Here is a 20,652-nt window from a genome sequence, read left to right on the forward strand (position 1 = left end):
TCACACCACAGGGATCCGGGTTCACCGTTGCCATAGTAGTAGTCGGCTGAAGTTGGTTTTTTGTGGTTCCCAACTTTGAGGTGCAAATGGGAGCAGATCTCCCCATTAGAAAGTCTCACCGCAGAGAGCATCAGGCCTACAAACAGTACAAGTATTCAATCATTGCACTTCACGTACTTCACATCTGAAATATAGATGGCAACACTGAAAAACCTGACAAGACTAGATACGCACTCAGACTGTTAGGTACATACACTTACACTTCCGGCACAACTCACTAGATAGTAAATTGCCCACGGCGATAGACCCGAGTTATGTTCAGTTTGTGAAAAAAAAACTTTAGATGTGAGCATCAACAAGATTTTTAAAGATTGTTCAAAAAATTTATGAACCAAATGGAAGAATGCCAAAGATAAAGAAACAACAAAAAGTGGTGCCTTAATGAAACCTGTTATTGTGCCAGTGGTTTTACAAGTCATGGAATTCCACTGAAGTAATCATAAAATCCTTTAAAAAGTGTTATATCAGTAACATGATGGACAGAACTGAAGATGATGTGAATATATACAAATTCTCTCCCCTTTAAATACACTGATTTTTGGGAATTGGTTCAACTTAAAGTGAAAGATCAGCTGCAACATATATTTTTTATGCACTAGCATATTTAGAGTGTAAATTGGATTTGCTGGAAAGCCATTTGAAAGAGAATATTCAGAATTATTTTTCCATGTGTGAACAGTTAGTTCATCAATAAAAGTCTTGATGTGATGGGGTAGAATTGCTGATATTTATTGTTTATTAAAAGAATTCTTTCACTTCTCTTTGCTTCCAAGTGAAAATTTTTTACATGTTTATAATTAATTTTTAATTATTAATTAAATTTTAATTACCAAATAACATATTTCTGTTATTAATTAACAGATTTTTAATTATTAATTTTAATAACTCACGGCCCACTTGAAAGATAATTTTGAAGCAAATGGCCTGGGAAGCAATTGAGTTTGAAGGGTGAAGGAAAATATTTCAAATGACCATTTCAAAATTAATAGTTGTTCCAAAATATGCAAAGTGAACCTATTCACTGATTCAACAAGTTTTACTGCAATGATGGTTAGATGCTGTATCAATATTAAAAATGGTATTTAATCATCTAAATAAGAGTTTCTCAAACTTTTTTGTTCTACTGTCCACTTCAAAAATTTCTTTTTCCTCACCACTCCTCAACTTGAGCCAATCCATAGGATTTTACGCTATTCCCATAGCTTTTATCACCCCTAGTGAAGTGAGAGATATTGCCCACTTTTTGGAAACACTGAAAATAAATAAATAATTCAAATATTTTATTTCATATGGTACATTTATGCTGATATATGAGTAGGGTTCATTATTTTTCTAATGACTAAATTACATAAATTGCAGATCTTGCGCTCTCATATGGTATATTTGATGTCAGGTCTGATAATAAAGATATCAATTGCTGTGAGTTCATGTGGGATCCAACTAGAGAAGCATCAGTCTTTATAAAAGTAATTTTATTGTATTTTATTAATATTTTATATACAGTATTGCACATGTTTTTAAAAATCTCTTAATAGCATCTCTCATATATTTGCATAGTCTTTTTAAACAAATGTTTGTTTTTAATTTTGATAATAAATTTAAAAATTTCATGTGTTCCAGATTTAAATAATCTGATAAATTCAATCCTTAAACAAGTAAAAACTGTTTTGGTTATGAAACCTTTCTGTAAAAAAAACCAAGCTACTTATCCTGCGCACATGACTGACTTTAACTGTAATTGTAAATTACTCAATTTTTGTTTCAGCTTTTTTTTGTTGGGCAAATTTTCCTGTTGTAGCCAGAATTATTGTTCAAGTTTGGGGTTTATCGTGTTCTAATTTTGACAAATCATTAAAAAAAAATTGCTTCACACATCTTGGCTCTGCCGGTGTTCCATTACATCCACAAATCCATTGCAAATTCACATGAATTAAGCTGTTGATCAATTAAGTTCATTGCTTGTCAAAGTATGTCTACTAATAGGTAAAGTTTTGTTTGCATGTTAACAGTATTTTTATTTTTAATTTATTAACTTTTAGCATATACTTGTGCTTATGTTTGATTTTATTAATTTACTTTTATAATTTTTTGTTTTTTTTATTGTTCTTTTTTATTAATGTATTTAAAATAAATTGTGTTAATGAAATTACTGTCGGTTTGATCAATATTCTTTGTAGATCAATTGCATAAGCACAGAGTTCACAAGCAAACGGAAAGGAGGTGAAAAGGGAGTGGCTTTTCGAATTGTTATTGAAACATACAGCAACTGGGAAGACCCACCAAAGAAACTTCATGCAGGTTCATGCTTAGTGAAAGTTTTCAAGGTTTGTAAAGTCTTTGAACTGTGAAATTATTGTGTATTCATTAGTATATTTTATATGTGTGATTTGATCTTATTTTTAATTTTACCTCTTAATCTTATCATATTTGATAGTACATTTTGTTCCATTATTACAGTATTTAGATACTTTCTTCCTATACCTATAGCTATACATTTCTTAAGATTTTATTTTTTCAGCATTAAATAGTAAATTTTATTTATATTATTGACATTGTCTTTAAAATATGTTGAAAATTGATTAATTTAATTAAATTGGCTCTTAACTTTTTCTTTCTTAGAAAACCTTCCTTTTGTATTACCGAAGTTTTAAACTAGAATATTTTTGCAATGAAGGGGCTAATTTTGAAATTTATGAGAAATGTTTTTTTTAAATCTGTAAAAGGCCATTTCAATACTTGAATAATTATAGGTGATAATGTGTGCTTTTTTGTTCTTCCTTTCATCGTTTACTAATGAAATGTGGTATAATTTCTGATCATACAGCTACATAATATAAAATGTTTTATATTATGTAGCTGGTTCTCAAGTTGTGTGTGTGTGTGTGAGAAAATACCTGATGAAGACAGTTGTCTATAAAAATTTAATTGTTATCTGGTTCAGAAAGGTTTTTCTTTCTAAGAGTGCAATGCTTTAATTTATTCAAACAGTTTGTTTGTTTGCAGTATGATTACACTTGTTCTGTTGACCATTTTGAATCATATGAAAGTGTTACTGAGCATCTCTACCATAAACTTATAAGCTGAAGTAGACGAGAAAATTTATTGAGATATTATTTCATACAGGCTAAAGGTGCTGATAGAAAACGGAAAACTGATAAAGAGAAAATAGAGAAGCTGCCTCAATCTGAGCAGGTACAGTTGAATTGATGAATCATGATTTTTCCCCGTACATTTTATGTATATCATGTTTTCAAAAAAATATTTACTTAATTTATTTTTGCAAATTGATTCCCTGCTCACAAATAATTGAATTTTTTTATTTTCATTGCAGAGAGATCTTCAGCCTTCTTACCAGTTCACAGTGTTTTCTGAAGTAAGTTTTTGTATTTGATATATTATCTGCGCTTGTGTGTGGAAATGGCTACATGCATAACTATTTTGAGAATGTAGATTGAAGTTACATAACTTGCATAATATAAAAGCCAATGCAATTTTTTTAATGATTTTTATTTTACATGAGTTATTTTCCAAATGAAATTAATGAGATAATGCATGATTTTTTTTTGTGATATTTATAAATCTCAATTTTTAGTGGTCAACAGAGACAGAAGCCAATTTTGTCAGGAATTGTCATTCAAGCAGCCCCCAATGCCTTTCAAACTACAGCAGTGAGAAATCAGTGAAGTCTGAACCTCCAGAGCTACTACTTAACACTGAAAAGTGAGTGTAACATATTATGTTAGATACATTCAAATTTTTAATAGGTTATTTTAAAATATTCATAACAAACACATTGGTAAGTGTATAATATTAAATTGATGTAAAAATTTATTTTATTCATTTCACACTCCTATTTGCCAAATGTAAAAATGAGAATTTAACTAGTGAAACCTTGCTACAACTATACTTGACATAATGAAAAATCCCTCTACAACGATATTTTTTCAAATACTTTTTGGAATTGTCTATAGTCTAATGCAGTGGTTCTCAACCTTTTTGATTCACAGAGCCCTTCTTAGTAACAAAATTTCTATGGTGGAGCACTGTAGGCCTATTCTTTTATTTATTCATCAAAGTTACTGATTTATTTTTATTATTTATAAATATTCATAATTATTATTTTTTTTCAAATTTACTATTTTTTATTGTTTTTCTCGAATGGCCATAGAGCACTGGTTGAGAACCGCTGGTTTAATGTTAAATTCCTCGATACAACAATATCCTTTATTGCGATAAATTCTTCTATAACAGTAATTTTGAGATTTCGAAACTGCTACAATATTTTTTGTAGTTCCCTCAAAATCACCTTCAATATATTTTTAAATTCCTCACCTGTTTTTGAGCTTTAGAAGATGTTTGGTAATACAGTCGAATCCCGTTTTAATGAATACTGTTATAGCGAAAATCTCATTTTAGCGAACACTTTTCTAATCCCTCAAATAAGTTTGCATAGGAACAATGCAAACAACCCGAAATTCCTTTATAACAAAATTTCGTTATAACAAAGTGATTTCTCCGGTCTCTTGGAGTTCGTTATAACTGGATTCGACTGTATTGGTATTTTTTTTGCAATTTCTACTTATGTTGTTGTTCTACTCTTTGAAAGTGTTAATAAAGTTACCCTGAAGCTCCATTGTATGTAGTACACAAGAATGGTGTGAAGGAAAATATTTTACAGGGTGAATCAACTAACTGAATTTCATTCATCAACTATTAGATTAGATTTTTTTTGTTGCAAATAAAATGTATTTTATGTGGCATTAACTATGCCAATTCGGAAGAGATGCCAACCAACAGTATAAATTTGGTGGTTCCTGATGATGCACCTTCCCTCTTGGTGTATAATGATAATCTCTCTACAATGATATTTTTTCTTGGTCCACAGAGTATTGTAAATTGAGGTTTCACTGTATTAACTATCTTTGTTGAATGATATAATGGAATGGGTACAGGTACTAGACACATGCATCTGCTTATATTTCACCTTCTAAGAAATTTTTCTCCGACCCTATTATCTGGTATCATTGTTTGTGTTAAGCTTGTTATTTGTGTGCATATAGAGTAGCATGTACATAGAAACAAAAAAGCAAAAATACTCCATGTATTTTGCCCTTTTTTAGTCAAACTGTTGAGTGCTTTAGGGATCATTCATTTATTTTTTAATCTGCTAAAAGTAGGGTGGCCACATGACCATGTGTTATGAAACTCTTCATATTATTTGATTGCTATCGGTTTTTATGAACATGGCATTAAAATGGCAATTAACATGACAATTTTCTGAAAAGTCAACTGTAATATTTTGAAAATTACAATTTTATTTCTTATTTGCAGAATATTTATTAAAATGTCTCAGTGTTTTAACGCACATGGTCATTTATTGCACATGATATATACTTGAGTAAATGTTATGTATTTTTAACTCATTAAAAGAAACCGAATTATAATTAACAGTGATGGCTAAAGAAATACCAGTTTTATCTGGTTTTCAAATCCACATGATTTCAAGGTTTAGATTGATATGAAATGTGATATGAAATGGACACACTAATAAATATGTTATTAATGTATCCATATTAACTAAAAATGATTTAACCATGAATAATGTTTTACCTTTAGTTCCAATTCCACAAGGTCCCCCCAGTCCAGTAGCATGCTAGAAGATAGAATGTTTCATCTCCAGTGCAAAGAAGAAGAGGAGGAAGCACAAGTATAACTTATATTTTTTTAAATATGTGTATCTACATGTGCTTTGCGGGTTCTTTTCATTCAAAATGGTCTATTTTATGATTGATGATTTAACTAATGGAAGTTTACGGAACTTCATCTCTTTCTTTCATAAAAAAATGATTATTTTATCCTTCTTCAGAGCTCCCACTCATCCTACTTGTCCTACTTTCTATTTTTTGTCCTACTTTTTACAAAATCCTATCTACAAAATTTGTGTAATTGGTTTTAATTGAGCAGGGAATCATTGATATATTGCCATGTAGTATAGATGTTGTAAATTGCAATTGTGATAATTCTGCCAAAGAAGAAATTGTATCATTTTAAAAGTTATTTGTGGGGGGGGGGGGCGTATGGTTTATTAATTTTTCATTTGCTTAGTTTAAGGGTTCAACAAGTAGACTAGTCATTAAAAACTTCTGTTTGGATGGGAAAAATAATTTTGTATTTACTTTTCATAGTAACTATCCTTCAAAATTATGGTGCACATTTTGTGTATAGGTGAAACAACAGTTTGCATTACTAAGCAGTTGGATACATAGGCCTATTCTAGGTTTGGTGATCTTGATGCTACTCAATAGCATTCCATTGTCTTCTGTATTTTTAGGGGATGCATAGGCATAAACAATGTATACAATACTCAGCAAAGAGCTAGAAATGGAAGTGCTTCATTTTTCAAAAACAATTACACTGGTATTGAACAGTAAAATGTAAACAAATCCCTTTAAAAAAGGGATGGCAATGCAGTAAAACCATCCGGTTCACCTTGACTTATTTATAACGGAGCTTGTAATTTACACATTTTGCACTGTGCTTTTAAAAGTGGTCTTGAAAGAGCATCATTCTTAAAAATCTTACATGCCTTTATGATTTGCTGCGCATTGTCGAAGAGAGTTGACAAATTGAAGTGTGGAAGAATTTAATTTATATTGTGAGGAAAACCTCAAAAAGAATTATCTGTGGTTTCTAGTGTGCTATTTTGGCCAAAAATTGTTTTTGTAATCAAGTCATTTGTTATTTTACTTTGATTTCAGTCAATCTTACTGAAATTGTCCTATTAAAAAAAAAATGAATTAAAAAAAAATTTTAATTTAAAAATTATATTTTTTGAGGATTTTTTTTTATTATGCTATGATTATATGTTGTCTAAGGGGGTAGTGTCCCCGTCCTACTTTTTAATCTTGCTTTTTCCTACTTTTTCTAATTTTTTGAGTGGAAGTCCTGCTTCTTGAGTGTTTTTTTTTACATGTGGCAATTTAAAATATTTATTTGTGGTGGACATGTTTATTATCTGATTTGTGGTGTTAGCTGTAAGTGATAAGCAGAGAATATTAGTACAAGATAAGAGAGTATGTAAGAAAAAGTAAGATATTAGTAAATAGATATTTAATAATTAAATAGCTATTTTTTTTTACTGTTCCCAAATCAAATTTCTTCTGCATTTTTTATTTAAATTAAAATTGTTTATTTATATCACCACATATACGAGACTCCTTCAAGCGTTGGACCCAATGTGGTTGTACCTATCATACACACCTCTAAAAACGGCCCTGGTCAATTCGATAGAAAACTGGATATATCTACAAAATAGTTAGTCATAGTTGTTTGCAGTGCATTTACAGTGTAAAAAAAAAATCAAATTAAACCGTGAGCCCTGTCAGCTTCTTTCCCTCCCTGTGTGAGCTATAACAAATCATGATCTCAGGACATTCATTGGTCAGCTATACATATACAATGCAGCCCAATTCGTGAGTAAGATGTTATGTGAAGTCTCTGGGGGAAACAAATATCTAATTTTCCTCCTCTTTTCTAATACAGTCATGCATTCATCTGAAATAAAAATATTCATGTCTTCATGACATGAATATTTTTTTTACGAGTCTTCAAAACATTCACGCCATCTGGCCAAAGTAAAGTTAATGTATGATAACACCAAGTTTTCTGTATTTCAGGCACCTTACGCCTAAGCACGTTTTAATGGGACTGGAAAGGGGATGGGCTTCCTGATAACAATTAATATGAAGAGTTAGAGAGTAAAAAAAAACAATTATTTTGAAGTTCTCAATGCTCAAAATATCCAAGTTTTGCAGAATATGGCTTCTGATATTCACGAATAAACTTGAAACAATGTTAAATAGGCATTTATGGCAGGAAATGTTCAAAAAAGGCATTTAAAAAAAAAAATTAAAAATATGAAAAAAAGGCATTGGTGACATTTTCCCTGAACTTTGTGGCTTTAATTATAAAAATAGATTAGCAGTGATTTGAAACTGTGTTCGTTTATTTTTACTTTCCTTTAGTTCCTTTATGTGTTATACAGTCAGACCTCTGTAGAATGTCAACATTGTTAAGAGATTTCTGTGACTGGGTGATGGTATATCATAGTATGATGTTTTACATAATTTCTGTGCACACACACATTTTTATTATTACTTTTATTTATTTATTTTTGTGTTTAAAATATGCTTGTTCATTTGCAGACTCCTTCGGAAGAAAGATTGACTGTTCAGACGTCATCAACAGATGTATGCACTTGGTTAATGAGGAACAGGTTCAGCAAATATCTCTCACATTTTTCCTCATTTGATGGTATATATTTTCTCCATGTAGTTTTTTCCTTTTTAATTAACATCTGTGATTATATATATTATTTTTTGATCATTCATTGTCAATTCAAATATCAAATGGGTTTTAAGTATCATGTGAGTGAGAACATTTTAGTATTTTTCTTCTCCCTCCCAATGAACATTAAAATTACTTATCTAAAGTGTGTGCTTTGCTTTGTGCCTGCACAATTCAGTTAAATAATTATTTATACTTAGTGATGCAAACTACTAAAGTTTTTGTGTCTGCATAAAAATTATACTGTGATGAAAGATTTATATTACAAGGAAAACAGATTATTGATTTTATGACAAGTTGTAGCAGGCTTTTTAACAGTCTTGCACCATGAAACATATAAGTAAATAAATTTTTGCTGGTAAAAGCAACATACCCATAATACAGGCTGGCCTACTATACGAAGGTTTTTTAACAACTGGCTGTTGCGAAGATTAATTTTTTGGAAAGATAGAAAATTCAACTGCCTTTGTGGGGAAATCAAACCCATGTCCTTTCACTTTCCGGGTGAATGCACTAAACTACAAAGGGAACAAATCTGTCAATCTTTCTTGGAGCTCATGTGCACTGAACGGGACCGTACATGGATGACCAGACCTGACTCAGGCCAAGCTCACAGCTGCTGATGCTGCCACCAGATGGTGACTTATGCAAGGAGAGTGATCTTATCCTTGCATATAACCCATATAATCTTATTATATGGGTTGAAATAGCCCAGGTGAATTAAACATCTGACTAGAGATGCAGAAGCATAGTGGATTTTGCTGGTTCAGATCTCAATCCACATAAATATAATGACTTTCCCTTAAAAAAGTTGGTATCTGTAGCTTACAGTTACCTCTCCATAGATGCTTACTTTAGAGTAAAAGCATTCTGGCCTGACTCGTCACCCTTATGCCATGATTGGAGTTGATGCACTCAACGTCTATAAATTTTGATTTACGCTTTATTTTGATTACAGCAAATAAAATTAATGATAGCTGAAACTGATATAAATATTTTTGCTATAGATTTTCAAGATGCGATCAGGGTATTGATGGAATTACTAGCAAATTCACAGATGATGTGAAGCTAATGGGGGTAATCGGGAATCAAAACGATAGGGAGTCGCTCCAGACCAGTCTAAACAGGATTGCAGCATGGGCAAATGAATGGAGCATGACGTTTAGCGTTGATAAATGCATGGTCGCTCATTTTGGTTCGAACAACCCACGGTTCTCTTACGAGTTGAATGGTGTCACTATCCCGGATGCAACTAGGGTCACCGATTTGGGAATTCTCATTGACGAGCGGCTTAGGTTTTCTGAACATTGTTCAGCGGTGGTCAAAAAAGTGAATAGAATGCTTGGTCTCATTTTCAAAAATGTCTCTTCGCGTTCTCCTAAAGTCATTCTTCCGCTTTTTTTAGGCTTAGTTCGTCCTGGACTGGAGTATGCTGTAAGGTTTTGGAGACCATACCTACAGAGGGACATAGACTTGGTTGAAGGGGTGCAGAGAAGATCTACGCGTGTCCTTATTTTCACGCAGGGCTTGAGCTATGAAGAGAGACTTCATTTTTTGAATATGTTTACATTGGATGAACGCAGGTGTCGAAGAGATATGATCAAAGTGTTTAAATTTTTCAATGGGATGGATAGGATGAACCATGAACTTTTAGTACACCGCCAATCGACTGCTTTTACAAGGGGACACCAGTATCGATTGGTGAGGGACAATGCAAGGTTATGGTGTCGCAGGGAATTTTTCTCTAATAGGGTTGTTAATAAATGGAATAGTTTACCCCCGGAGGTAGTAAATTGTAACACAATTGACATGTTCAAAAAGAAATACGATGAACATGTTGGGGTAAATCGAGAAGCTATCCATACTTAGAATAAGACAACCATAAGTATTCTTTTTGAGCATTGTATAATATTTTATCATGTGTATATATTGTTTATAATTTTTGTTAATTGCATTTTTAATTGGGTTGCTGTATTTTTGAAATATATGATATCCATATTTTTATGGGCATCTTTTTCTCAGCCACCTCGTTGGGCATTTTGCCTGTTGTGGCATTGTATTTGTATGTGTCAGTTTTATGACACACGTTCATTCATTACTTATGGAAGTATGCTTTGATGTGTGATATATGAGTACTCTCATGTATTTTTATTGTTGTTGTTGCAGGTAGGGATCTATTATGCTTAACACGTGATGATGTAATTGAAATCTGTGGAACTGCAGATGGCATTAGGCTGTTCAACAGTTTGCATGCTAGGTGGGTTTACAAAAAAAAAAAGAGCAAGTATGGATATTTAGAAAATCTAAAAGTGCAAGTATGCATATGAAAAATTGACAAAACAGGTGCATACAAAGTGTAATAAATAAAGAAAAAGAAATAGAAGAAATAAAATAAATTTTTATTTCTTCTTTCATGAGGTGATATGTAAATATCACATTTAATAGCTGAATTAATTTGCTTATTCTGAATCATGTTCTGTTGGTCTTTATTTGTGCAAACACATGAAAAATTTGCATTTTTTTGAATGAAATAATTATGAGTATTGAAGTAGGAAGTGTTGTATTCCATAATAAATAAGATGATGGGGAAAATTTTCTATCAATTTTATATACCTAATGTGTTCATGAATGCTGTGATGTTAATATTTTTAAGACCTTTTGTTCTTTGTATTGAAAATTTAATATTGAGCAGTATATATATATATATTATGTTCGTTTTAGTTATTTAATTAATGCTGACTTTTCATTTTGTACCACAGTTTTGAAATTCATTTAATTGTTTTAATATTGAGGTTTGCCCTTCTATTTTCAAAAACTCTTCTTTTTTTTTTTCTAAATTACAGACACGTTCGTCCTAAACTCATGCTGTATTTTTCCCCATGTGAAGAAAGTAAGTTTTCTATTTTCAGTAAAATAAATGAAATTTCGTTGGATATTGATTCATTAAAAACCATTTGTTGAAATGAATATGAAAATGTCATAAAATTCACTATCATTATTATATTGTTGTGTTATCATATTCATATTAAGTTCTTGTCTAAATTATTTTATTTTTTTTATTATATACCTGTTGGTTTTGATATAAATATATGATTTGTTTTGCAATGAGAACCTCCATCTCTGACAAAAGAAAATACTATTTGCAATGCAATCAATTCTATCCCCCCCCCCCCCCCCCCCAGAATAAATTTAAATTGCTTAACTCATGAAGTATATACTCAATATAATTTTTTCAAATAAAAAATTTTCATTATTTACTTATTATTAGTACAAGTGTACTTTACTTTGCATGGCTAATTGGTTCCACAAAATAATTGTATAAGATGAAATCACCTAAAGTGTGTTGAATTTAACATGGGTGGGATAGGGTTTTCTTCAGAAGGATAAGAAGAAAATGAATCCAACTTTTTTTCAGCAGCAAAATAAATTTTTTTTAATGGATTAATTATCCAAACTCATGAATCAATCTCATCAGTTTAGGATGTATATATTTGATTAATACTTTTTGCTTCTATCTTCACTACTGCATATCGATTCTATTGAGTGTGAATGTTTTCTTTGCTGGAGAGCACGATATGATAGGCTGATAACATTTTTAATGAAAGCAGTCAAGATTCAGCTGACAAGCAGCATTCTTCATCTCTTTATGAAAACTTTGGGGGTAAAGCTAGAGAATTTTGAATATTCCTCACGAATACAGCAATTTCAGATTCATTGGGATCAATTTCTGTTAAAATCCTGATGGTATTGTTGATATGTTACCACTCTGGTGCGATGAATTTGAGCATTTCTTCCATACAGGGTATTTGTCTTATCTAAATCAACAAATACAACAGATTTTGTCATTTTCACACTCATATCTTTAATATGCAAACCCATTTTCAGGATTGAAATGAAACTACAGACAAAATATTGCGGGACATCTCTAAAATTAACTTTTCAAAATCATGTTATATCAAAATTGCGTAAAGTGAGAGGTACCTGTACTTGTTATTATTATTTTATTTTTATTTTAACTAGAAAGAATAGAGGAAGGAAATTAGTGTGTTTTGTTTGGTACAGTATTAGTGTCATTGAAATTTTTCCTTTTTCAGTGACCAAGTTTTTCTTCATATCTCTGATTCAAAAGGATTACTTGAAACAAAAAGATATATATAAAATGAAAAAATAAATGGAACTGAGAATCATATAAACAGGGGTGGGAACTCTGCGTCAATTGCGCCGCACTGCGCCAAAACTAATATCTTGCGCCATCCTGCTCCAATAGCGTATTTTTGAATTTTTCTGCGCCAAATAGCGAATTTTGCTTCAGTATGCCCAGAATTTTGGAAAGGACGCCAAAAAATTTTTGTTCCTGCTGGCCACGAAACGTTTCTTTACGAGAAGAGCGTGTTTTATTCCACTATACTTAAACTATCGGCCCCTGATTGGGCTTTCCATCGCGAAACCCCGATATTGTCTGTGATCGTGGAACTGAAGATGGTTTGCAATGCCTTTCAGCTTTAAAGTGCAAATTCGAGTGTTTCCGTTTAAAAAAAAAGTCGTCACTGGAAGCAGCAGAAATTAATGTAGTCGATTGTCATTGTGCTAAATCCCGATGTTTTGTGAAAAAAATTTTCATTCCGGGAGTAAAAAGTGCATGTCCGCCGAATTACGAATGTTAGTTTAGAAACTTTGCCGAATATCGCCAATGTTGCCGAATAACGAGCGTTAAATCGTCAATATCGCCAAATAACGAGTGTCAGATCACCAATCTCGCCAGGTAATGAGTGCTGAATCGCCAAACATCGAGTTGATTCATCCGAAATTCTCTCCCATTTTGCAACAATTTCTTTCCAAATATAAAAAAATTAAAAACTTATAAAATTTTTTTAGCTCATTTGAAGTGCTGCTGTTCCAGGCAGCAAATAGTGCCCTCAGTAAGCAAAAATCATCTTAAATAGACGGGTGCAAAAAATTTTATGATAGCCGCTCTTTTAAACAAGGTGTCAAAAGCCTAAAACACCAAAAACAAAAATCAAGCTGACGAACAGATATTTGATAACAAAAGACAGTGCAGTTTTATTTTGAAAAGGGTTGAGGGTTAATGAAAATATTCTTGTTAATTTCACTGCTCCAATTTATAAATATCTGCTCCGAATCCCATATTTTGCTGCTCCAAAATTGCTCTAAATCCCGAATTTGCTGCTCCAAAACTGCTCCAAATCCTGAATTTGCTGCTCCAAAACTGCTCCAAATCCTGAATTTGCTGCTCCAAAACTGCTCCAAATCCTGAATTTTGCTGCTCCAAGGCTGCTCCAAAATGGACTTAGTCACTTCCCACCCCTGTATAAAGAAACATCTCTTTTTGAGTTCATTTTATTTTTCCCACATTAAGGAGATAATAAGCTTGATCAGGAATGAATGTCAATCACATAGTCTATCAAAATAATCTCACACCTTATGTCTTGTTAGTGATTTAGCAGAAACATACAGCAATTCGTTGAATGATGAGCATAAAAAAAAATAGCAATAAGAAATTGACCAACAAGAATTTTAATCAATCTGTATCAAAATTATCATTTGCATTTCCTCCACAGAGTAGAATAAAATTCCTAGGCAAGCATTTTTCATGAACCCCAAACTATTAAAATAAGATTCATCCAGGGTTCCGGGACTTAAGAGCCATGCCATCCTCTCCCATGTTGGTCAATGGGGCATCTATGTGTGCTAAAATGATTGATCAGAATCATCTGGAAGACATCTCATTGTGAATGTAAATTATTTTCTGTCAATATTCCATTACCATATTATTTTATATTCACAAATTACACATTCAACATTTTAATCGTGGTTCAAATAAGATTTTAAATAATCAATTTTATTCAAATCAATCAATCAATTATCAATTTTTGAAATCAAATTAAAAAAAAATTAAAAATGTATATATTGTATTGTGTGTGTATGTTGTATGTATAATAGTGACAGAATTTAATAAGTATTTTTGTTGGTTATGATCTCCTCACTAAATGCAGGCCCTACTTTATTTTTGAATTTTTGTAATATATATACATTCTTTTATTTCAGGTACCTTTTTATTGGTTTAGAAGTTTACAAGTATGATGTTAATTTGTGTATATTGCTTTCAATTTTTTTAAGTTGTCTTCATTTTTGCAGAGTTTCATGCAATCTGTTTGGAGAGTTTGACTGTCAAGGAACTGAAAGAACAAATATGCCGGACATTGAATTTACAAGAAGAACATTTTCTCAGCATTTTCGTTGTTGGGCCTGCTGGCATTCTTGTTTTTCTCACAGACAAGGTGGCTTATAGTTTTATTTAAATATGATTGATCATATTTATGTACAGTAGGTCCTCTCAAATCCCAGACCTGTACCTAGATGATTCTTGATTATGGATCCACGTTTGCTTATTTCCCAAATGTTCATATTTAAAGCAAAGATGAACTTCTTTGAGCACTTTGATTCATATTTTCCTTTGAAAACAATCAATACAAGTAAAGCAATAAGGCCATATATTCGTTTAGTAATAGATAACTAAGTTACCTCTGTTTAGTAACATAACTTAATTTTAAACTATAATTTCTAATTTGAATACCGTTACTAGTTGTCTATAGAAAAAAATTTTGGTGGTGTTTGTTTCCTAGTTTGCGATTCGATTCCGAGGGTGGAGGCCGCCATGTTTGAGAGTTAGGTTGTTCCTAATATCGCCCACTTGAGTGTTCCCATTATCGCCCTAGGCAATATTAAGAACACTTTTGAAGTATTTTTTTTTCAAATGTCACATAGAAAGACGTGGAACAAGATCAAAATAAAACAGATGTAATAGCGGTAAAAAATGAAGATGGGACTATTGAAAGCATCCGAAGCTTTTCAAGTACTTGGATCTACATTAAAAAATCTGAAGATGAACTTCAAAAATTAGTTGATGTGCCACTATGACAAAGACATTTTTTTTATCTCCTTATGTAGAAGATAAATTTGTTGAGTATTATTTACAAATGGATAAAGCTTATTATGGACTAACGTCAAAGGATGCAAAAAGGATGGAACTTCGACTTACCAATAGAAATAATTAATGCCACCCATTTTCTGAGGGAAAAAAATTCAGGTGGGAAATGCCTCCTCCTTTTTTTCAACGGATACCCTGACTTGTCTTTGGAAAAGAAAAAAAGGGGGAAAATCATTATCACTTGAAAGTTCGTCTGCTTCTGACAAGACACTGGCAAAAAACATCAGGCAAAGCTGTAAAGGAATCAGCTCCGAAAAAACGGAAGGAAGAAGGATCTCTTAAGAAGATGAAGAACCTTCATATATGTCAACTGACGATAACAGCAGCAGTTGTGGCGAAGAAGATAATGATGCTCAATTTGTGGAGGACTGTGCTCAAACTATTGTCATGGAGAAACATGGCTAAAATGTTTGATATGTAACAAATGATCCCATGAAAAAAGTGATAAGAGGAAAGTAAAAAAAAAACAACGTTATGTTTGTGTAGTGAATGCTCCTAAGTTTTTTTTCCCTTGATGTTGTATTTAGGAAAAGTGTTAGAAGGGTATGTTAATTACATTTCTAAAAGTACAAAAACCTATCTTGTATTACTTTCGATTTTGTTGTTTTTTAATTTTCACGTTTAATAAAGAAATTATAATCATAACATAAATTAAACTTTATTTTCACTCATTTTAGATGTAGGTGGTATTAGGAACACTTTTTTGTAATAGGAAAAATTCAAAGGTTGCAAAAAAATTTTTTTGGGTGTGTTAAAATTATCTGTTATAGAGTTGTAATTCAGTTCATTTTTAGATAACAGTCTAGACCAGTGTTTCCCAACCGATGTGCCCGGGGGTGGCAAACTAAGGGGTTCCATCTGTCAAGAAATAAACTGCAAGACGTTGAGGACAATTTACTTGTTTTGTTGTCACCTGTAAGGCCTGATTTCAAGTATCTGTTCTCTAAGCATCAATCACAAGTTTCACTTAATGATCAATTGAACAAAGCTCATGATGTATTTTTACTCAGTGATTTTTTTTGTAGTGAACTGTATTCTGTATTCAAGGAAGGGAGTGTCCGGTACGGAGGGAGACTTACCTGCATAGTGTGGACCATGCGGGTGGCAGCACATGGTGCCTCTTGGAAATTCAGGAGGGTTTATCACTTTTCCGGCACACCTCCTATACGTTAGAAGTTATCAAGAAATATTAACGTGGAGGTGCGTCTGGTTTTCCTGTATTTAAGGAATGGTGTCTAAGGGTGCTGTGAACTTCAAAAGGTTGGGGAATGCTGGTGTAGACAACAAAATAGAACAAGTTTTACACAAATTGCGCATGAATTAGTCTTGTAATTAAAATAATGGCTTAAGTGGGTGATATTTGATCTCCCTACCCTATATAATTTTTCCAAGTCTTAATGAGTTCAACCAAAAGTTAAATTGTGTCAACTTTTAACTCGTTTTGTGATATAATGGTGTAAATTTATCGATTTTTCAAAATAACCACTCTCACCTTTAGTCATTTTTTTATACCCATTATTAATAATTTTTTTAAATGAAATATTGTTATGTCATTCAGTATTGTGTAATTTTTCCTCTAGTTCATAATTGGAATTTCTGTTATCAATTAGATGAGAATCTTTGATAACTATTGAATGCCACCTTTTAAATCACTATCTTTAACAAAAAATAAATAATATGAAAAATGAGATTAGCTTTTTACGAGAAAATTATGCCATAGTTATGTTGATTTTATGACTAATTAACAATTTCTGCCGTGAAAGATTGTACCTTTTGTCTTCATTGGGAGAAGTGCTCTATTTATAGTGGTGCCTTAAAGTGAGACACATTTCTAATTCTTTGGGACTGGGCATGCATGTAATTACCGGGTTGACTTATACAGATATCATTGTCCTGCAATTCAACAGTAGTTCAGCAAGGGAATGTTGTCTAATTTTAAGGCACCATAGTATAAATTAGTGTCGTAATTGCATTTTCCCAGTGAAATCCAAAAGTGGGGGGGGGGGGTAAGGCAAGTTTGAAGTGAAAGGGTTTTTGTTATGAAACAATAAATGACATATTTTATGAATGAGGAATACAGTTGCATACTTATTTATAATAACATTAAGTGCATGAATTTACATTTTTGCAAAAACGGGTAAGAGAAGGTAAGTTTACGAGAAGTATTTTCATAAACTGAGTTTCTCCGAATCTATAATTATCAATCAGTGTGGAAAAATTTATATGCTTTTCTCACTTTGTTATAAATTTTCTATTTTTAGTTGGTTCAAAACATGAAGAATGAATCAGTCTACATGTTCAAGATAGCCAATGGTAAGTGCTTATCACATAATTTTAATTAATATTCATAATATGTGTTAATCAGGTAATCATTTTGATACCCATCTCAGCCTTTCAAGCCATATGGAGGACTTAATTGGACAAATTTCCTTATTGGGGTTTTTCATTATTAAATCCTTTTGCCATAGCTTAGTGTGCCATCAGCATTAATACTCAATGTATGTCCATTATTTAAGAAATACAATACGATCCCAATTATCTGAGCTAATATGAAACAGACTTACAGCGAATAACCAAAACCTTGAATAACCCAGACTTTGCAGAATTTTGGTGTTAAATGAAATAAACACAGCCACACAGAAATAGTAGAAATAACATCACCATAGAAGTTGTTTTTAATTACTGTATAATGCAATACAAATATAATCCATGAGAATTGTATTGTATCTGTAGTTTCTACTCTGAAATTGCGTGCATTGGGAGTATGGGTTCCCAAGTAGTGCACCACAGTGTCTTGGGGCAGGGATGCCATGATCAGATATAGCGGTACTGCAATGACATGCTCCACCTAATAGATTTACTAATTCTTATGATATTATATAGTTGGGCATAGGCATACACAGAATTTTCTCAGGAGGGGAGGGGGGTTAAATTTTTTCCTGCAAAATAACACTATAATCTCGGCTGGAGGGATGTTAGAACCCCCTTTGTGTACACCGATGTATTTGGGTGCTGTATCCCAGGTTGATAACATACTCGCCTAAAGTACTAAAGGATGCTCAGATTTTTTGCAAATTTGATGCCTGATTTGTCTTTGTCAGAAACTTTGCTGAGGTGCAACAGATACAGTGACAACATGGCCACAGAAAAATATTGCCACTGCAGGGAGTCTCATCCCAAGGGGTTAGTGCACCAACCCCTCTATGAGTATAAAAGGGCAAAATGTCTAGCACTGCTGTTAGGAATTGGCAGTAAATCCTAGGTCCCTGTCTAATTAATCATGGTATTCAGAAAATGACTGTGATGTGTTAAAAATCATCAATGATTATGTAGTTTATTAAAATGCACTTGTTTCCTATATATTATACATGAATTGTTTGGAATTCTTTTTTTTTTTTTTTTTTTTTGCTTAACCAATTTGCTTGCTCTGTAACTGTTAGGGTAGGCCTATGCTCTCATTTGGGGTGCCATTGAAATCATTTTGGCGCTGCATATTGAAAATTCAAGAACTACTGCATTGAAGAGATACAATGTGCAGAGGTTTATTAAAAAAAGTTTAATCAATATGAAATGAACAATAGGTTCTGATGAAATTACCTCCATAAAATGACTGGTGTAAAAAACTATATATATATGTGTACAGTCAAATCCCGTTATAACGAACTCCTGGAGACCGGAGAAATCACTCAGTTATAACGAAATTTTGTTAAAAAGGAATTCCAGGTTATTGCATTGTTCCTATGTCAATTTATCTGGGGGATAAGAAATGTGTTTGTTAAAACGAGATTTTTGCTATAACGGTATTCGATTGTATACACACCATCATGCCACACTCATGGTGCTGAGATAAAAAGTAGAAGAACCCCTAATACACAGTCTGCACTCGTTATAATGATCATTATCACAACTATTCCATTGTAATGATTGGTATGGTAAGTCCCATATTTTTTTTCTGTTCATGCCACATTATTTTTCATCCAATATAATGACCCTCAAAAGACCATTAAATCCAATACAATGTCCTAATTCAGCTCTGCCTCAACTTTTTTCTTTGGAAAGAAATGAACAAAATCCTTTTTTTTTCTATGCCAACATTGTATTTGACCTCAAATTGATAGCCTGTTGGAGAAGTTGTTAAACATGAGTGTGTATGTAATTAGTTATTAAAATTTTATTATTTTCTAACTTGATGCATTTTTATTGTGACTGCTTAAATTACACTTCTCAACACTGATTTTGTTCTCAAAGATTTTTCGGTGATTTTAGGGAGCTGATTCTAAATCGGGTATTGGTTTTGTCTGAGATTGGTTCTATTTTTTGAGATAAAGTGAAAGTTAAATTTCAACGGTAATACATAAGCAGCATGCAAAACACATTCAAAGTGTGTGATTATCAATAATAAACTAAACATCAATAAATGAAGACCACTGATGTCTGATCATAATATAATTTGGAATGATTTCATAATAATGATTTGGAATGGGCAGTGTTTGGATTAGCTAGATTCTAATAGAGTATTTCCCAAAGTGGACAATATTGCCCCTTGGGGGGACAGAAAGGTCCAGGAGGGCAGTAGTAGAAGCTATGAGTGCAACATAGGATTATATAGGTTATCTTAAGTTTTGGGGGGGGGGATGAGAATTTTTTTTTTCTGAAGAAGGGGGGCGGATGGATAAAGTTTGGGAACCTCTGTTCTAGTATAATAAAATTGACATGCAAGATTTATTTTGTAATTAATGTAAGAAATGGATAATAAATTTGTGTATATCATTATCATATAATATTTATTATATATTATAAATATATCTTTTTTTTTTTCCTTTCCAGAAGATGAAAACGAAAAATTCTGTATCATTCTACAACCTTACAATAGCACTCCGTCTTCTCATACAAGTGTATTTTGTATTGCAGACAGTGGACAGAGTACATGATCCACAATTCACTGCAGCATTTATATATCTTTTTTTTGTTTTTCCCTCTCATATGATTTCGTTCACATGTTATTCTCTCCGTATGAATGTTTTGAGTGCATTTTTTAGAATTTTTTTTAATGCTTCATTTTACGAACACTACAGTGATCAGTGGTTGCTGTAGAATTATGTGTTGTTCATTTTGAGCACAGGTTGTGCTCTTTGTTTATAATTTACGATTTACTTTGAAAGGCAGCCATTTGTTTAATCAGCGGGACCAGTATGTTGTTGTAATTAAAATAAATGTTGAAAGTTTATGAATGGAAA

The 20,652-nt window shown here is 32.2% G+C and overlaps 1 protein-coding gene across 3 annotated transcripts in view; it reads left to right on the plus strand.

The window, feature by feature from the left end:
* The window catches only part of LOC149082202 (transcription factor CP2-like protein 1), a 35,857-nt gene extending 15,205 nt beyond the window's left edge, over positions 1-20,652 (plus strand). For all 3 annotated transcript variants that reach the window (XM_089235716.1, XM_089235717.1, XM_089235718.1), the window contains 12 exons: positions 1,420-1,526; positions 2,238-2,384; positions 3,184-3,252; positions 3,392-3,433; positions 3,653-3,780; positions 5,677-5,767; positions 8,265-8,373; positions 10,573-10,663; positions 11,250-11,296; positions 14,563-14,705; positions 17,677-17,728; positions 20,243-20,652. In XM_089235716.1, the coding sequence (XP_089091842.1) occupies positions 1,420-1,526; positions 2,238-2,384; positions 3,184-3,252; positions 3,392-3,433; positions 3,653-3,780; positions 5,677-5,767; positions 8,265-8,373; positions 10,573-10,663; positions 11,250-11,296; positions 14,563-14,705; positions 17,677-17,728; positions 20,243-20,346 (1,130 nt within the window). In that variant the 3' untranslated portion in view covers positions 20,347-20,652. The remainder of the gene's footprint in view (positions 1-1,419; positions 1,527-2,237; positions 2,385-3,183; positions 3,253-3,391; positions 3,434-3,652; positions 3,781-5,676; positions 5,768-8,264; positions 8,374-10,572; positions 10,664-11,249; positions 11,297-14,562; positions 14,706-17,676; positions 17,729-20,242) is intronic.

This window comes from Pholcus phalangioides, unplaced genomic scaffold, assembly GCF_987345545.1.
Source record: "Pholcus phalangioides strain wild (caught in Gottingen) unplaced genomic scaffold, Ppha-v1.0 ptg000009l_1, whole genome shotgun sequence".
Taxonomy (NCBI): Eukaryota; Metazoa; Arthropoda; class Arachnida; order Araneae; family Pholcidae; genus Pholcus; species Pholcus phalangioides.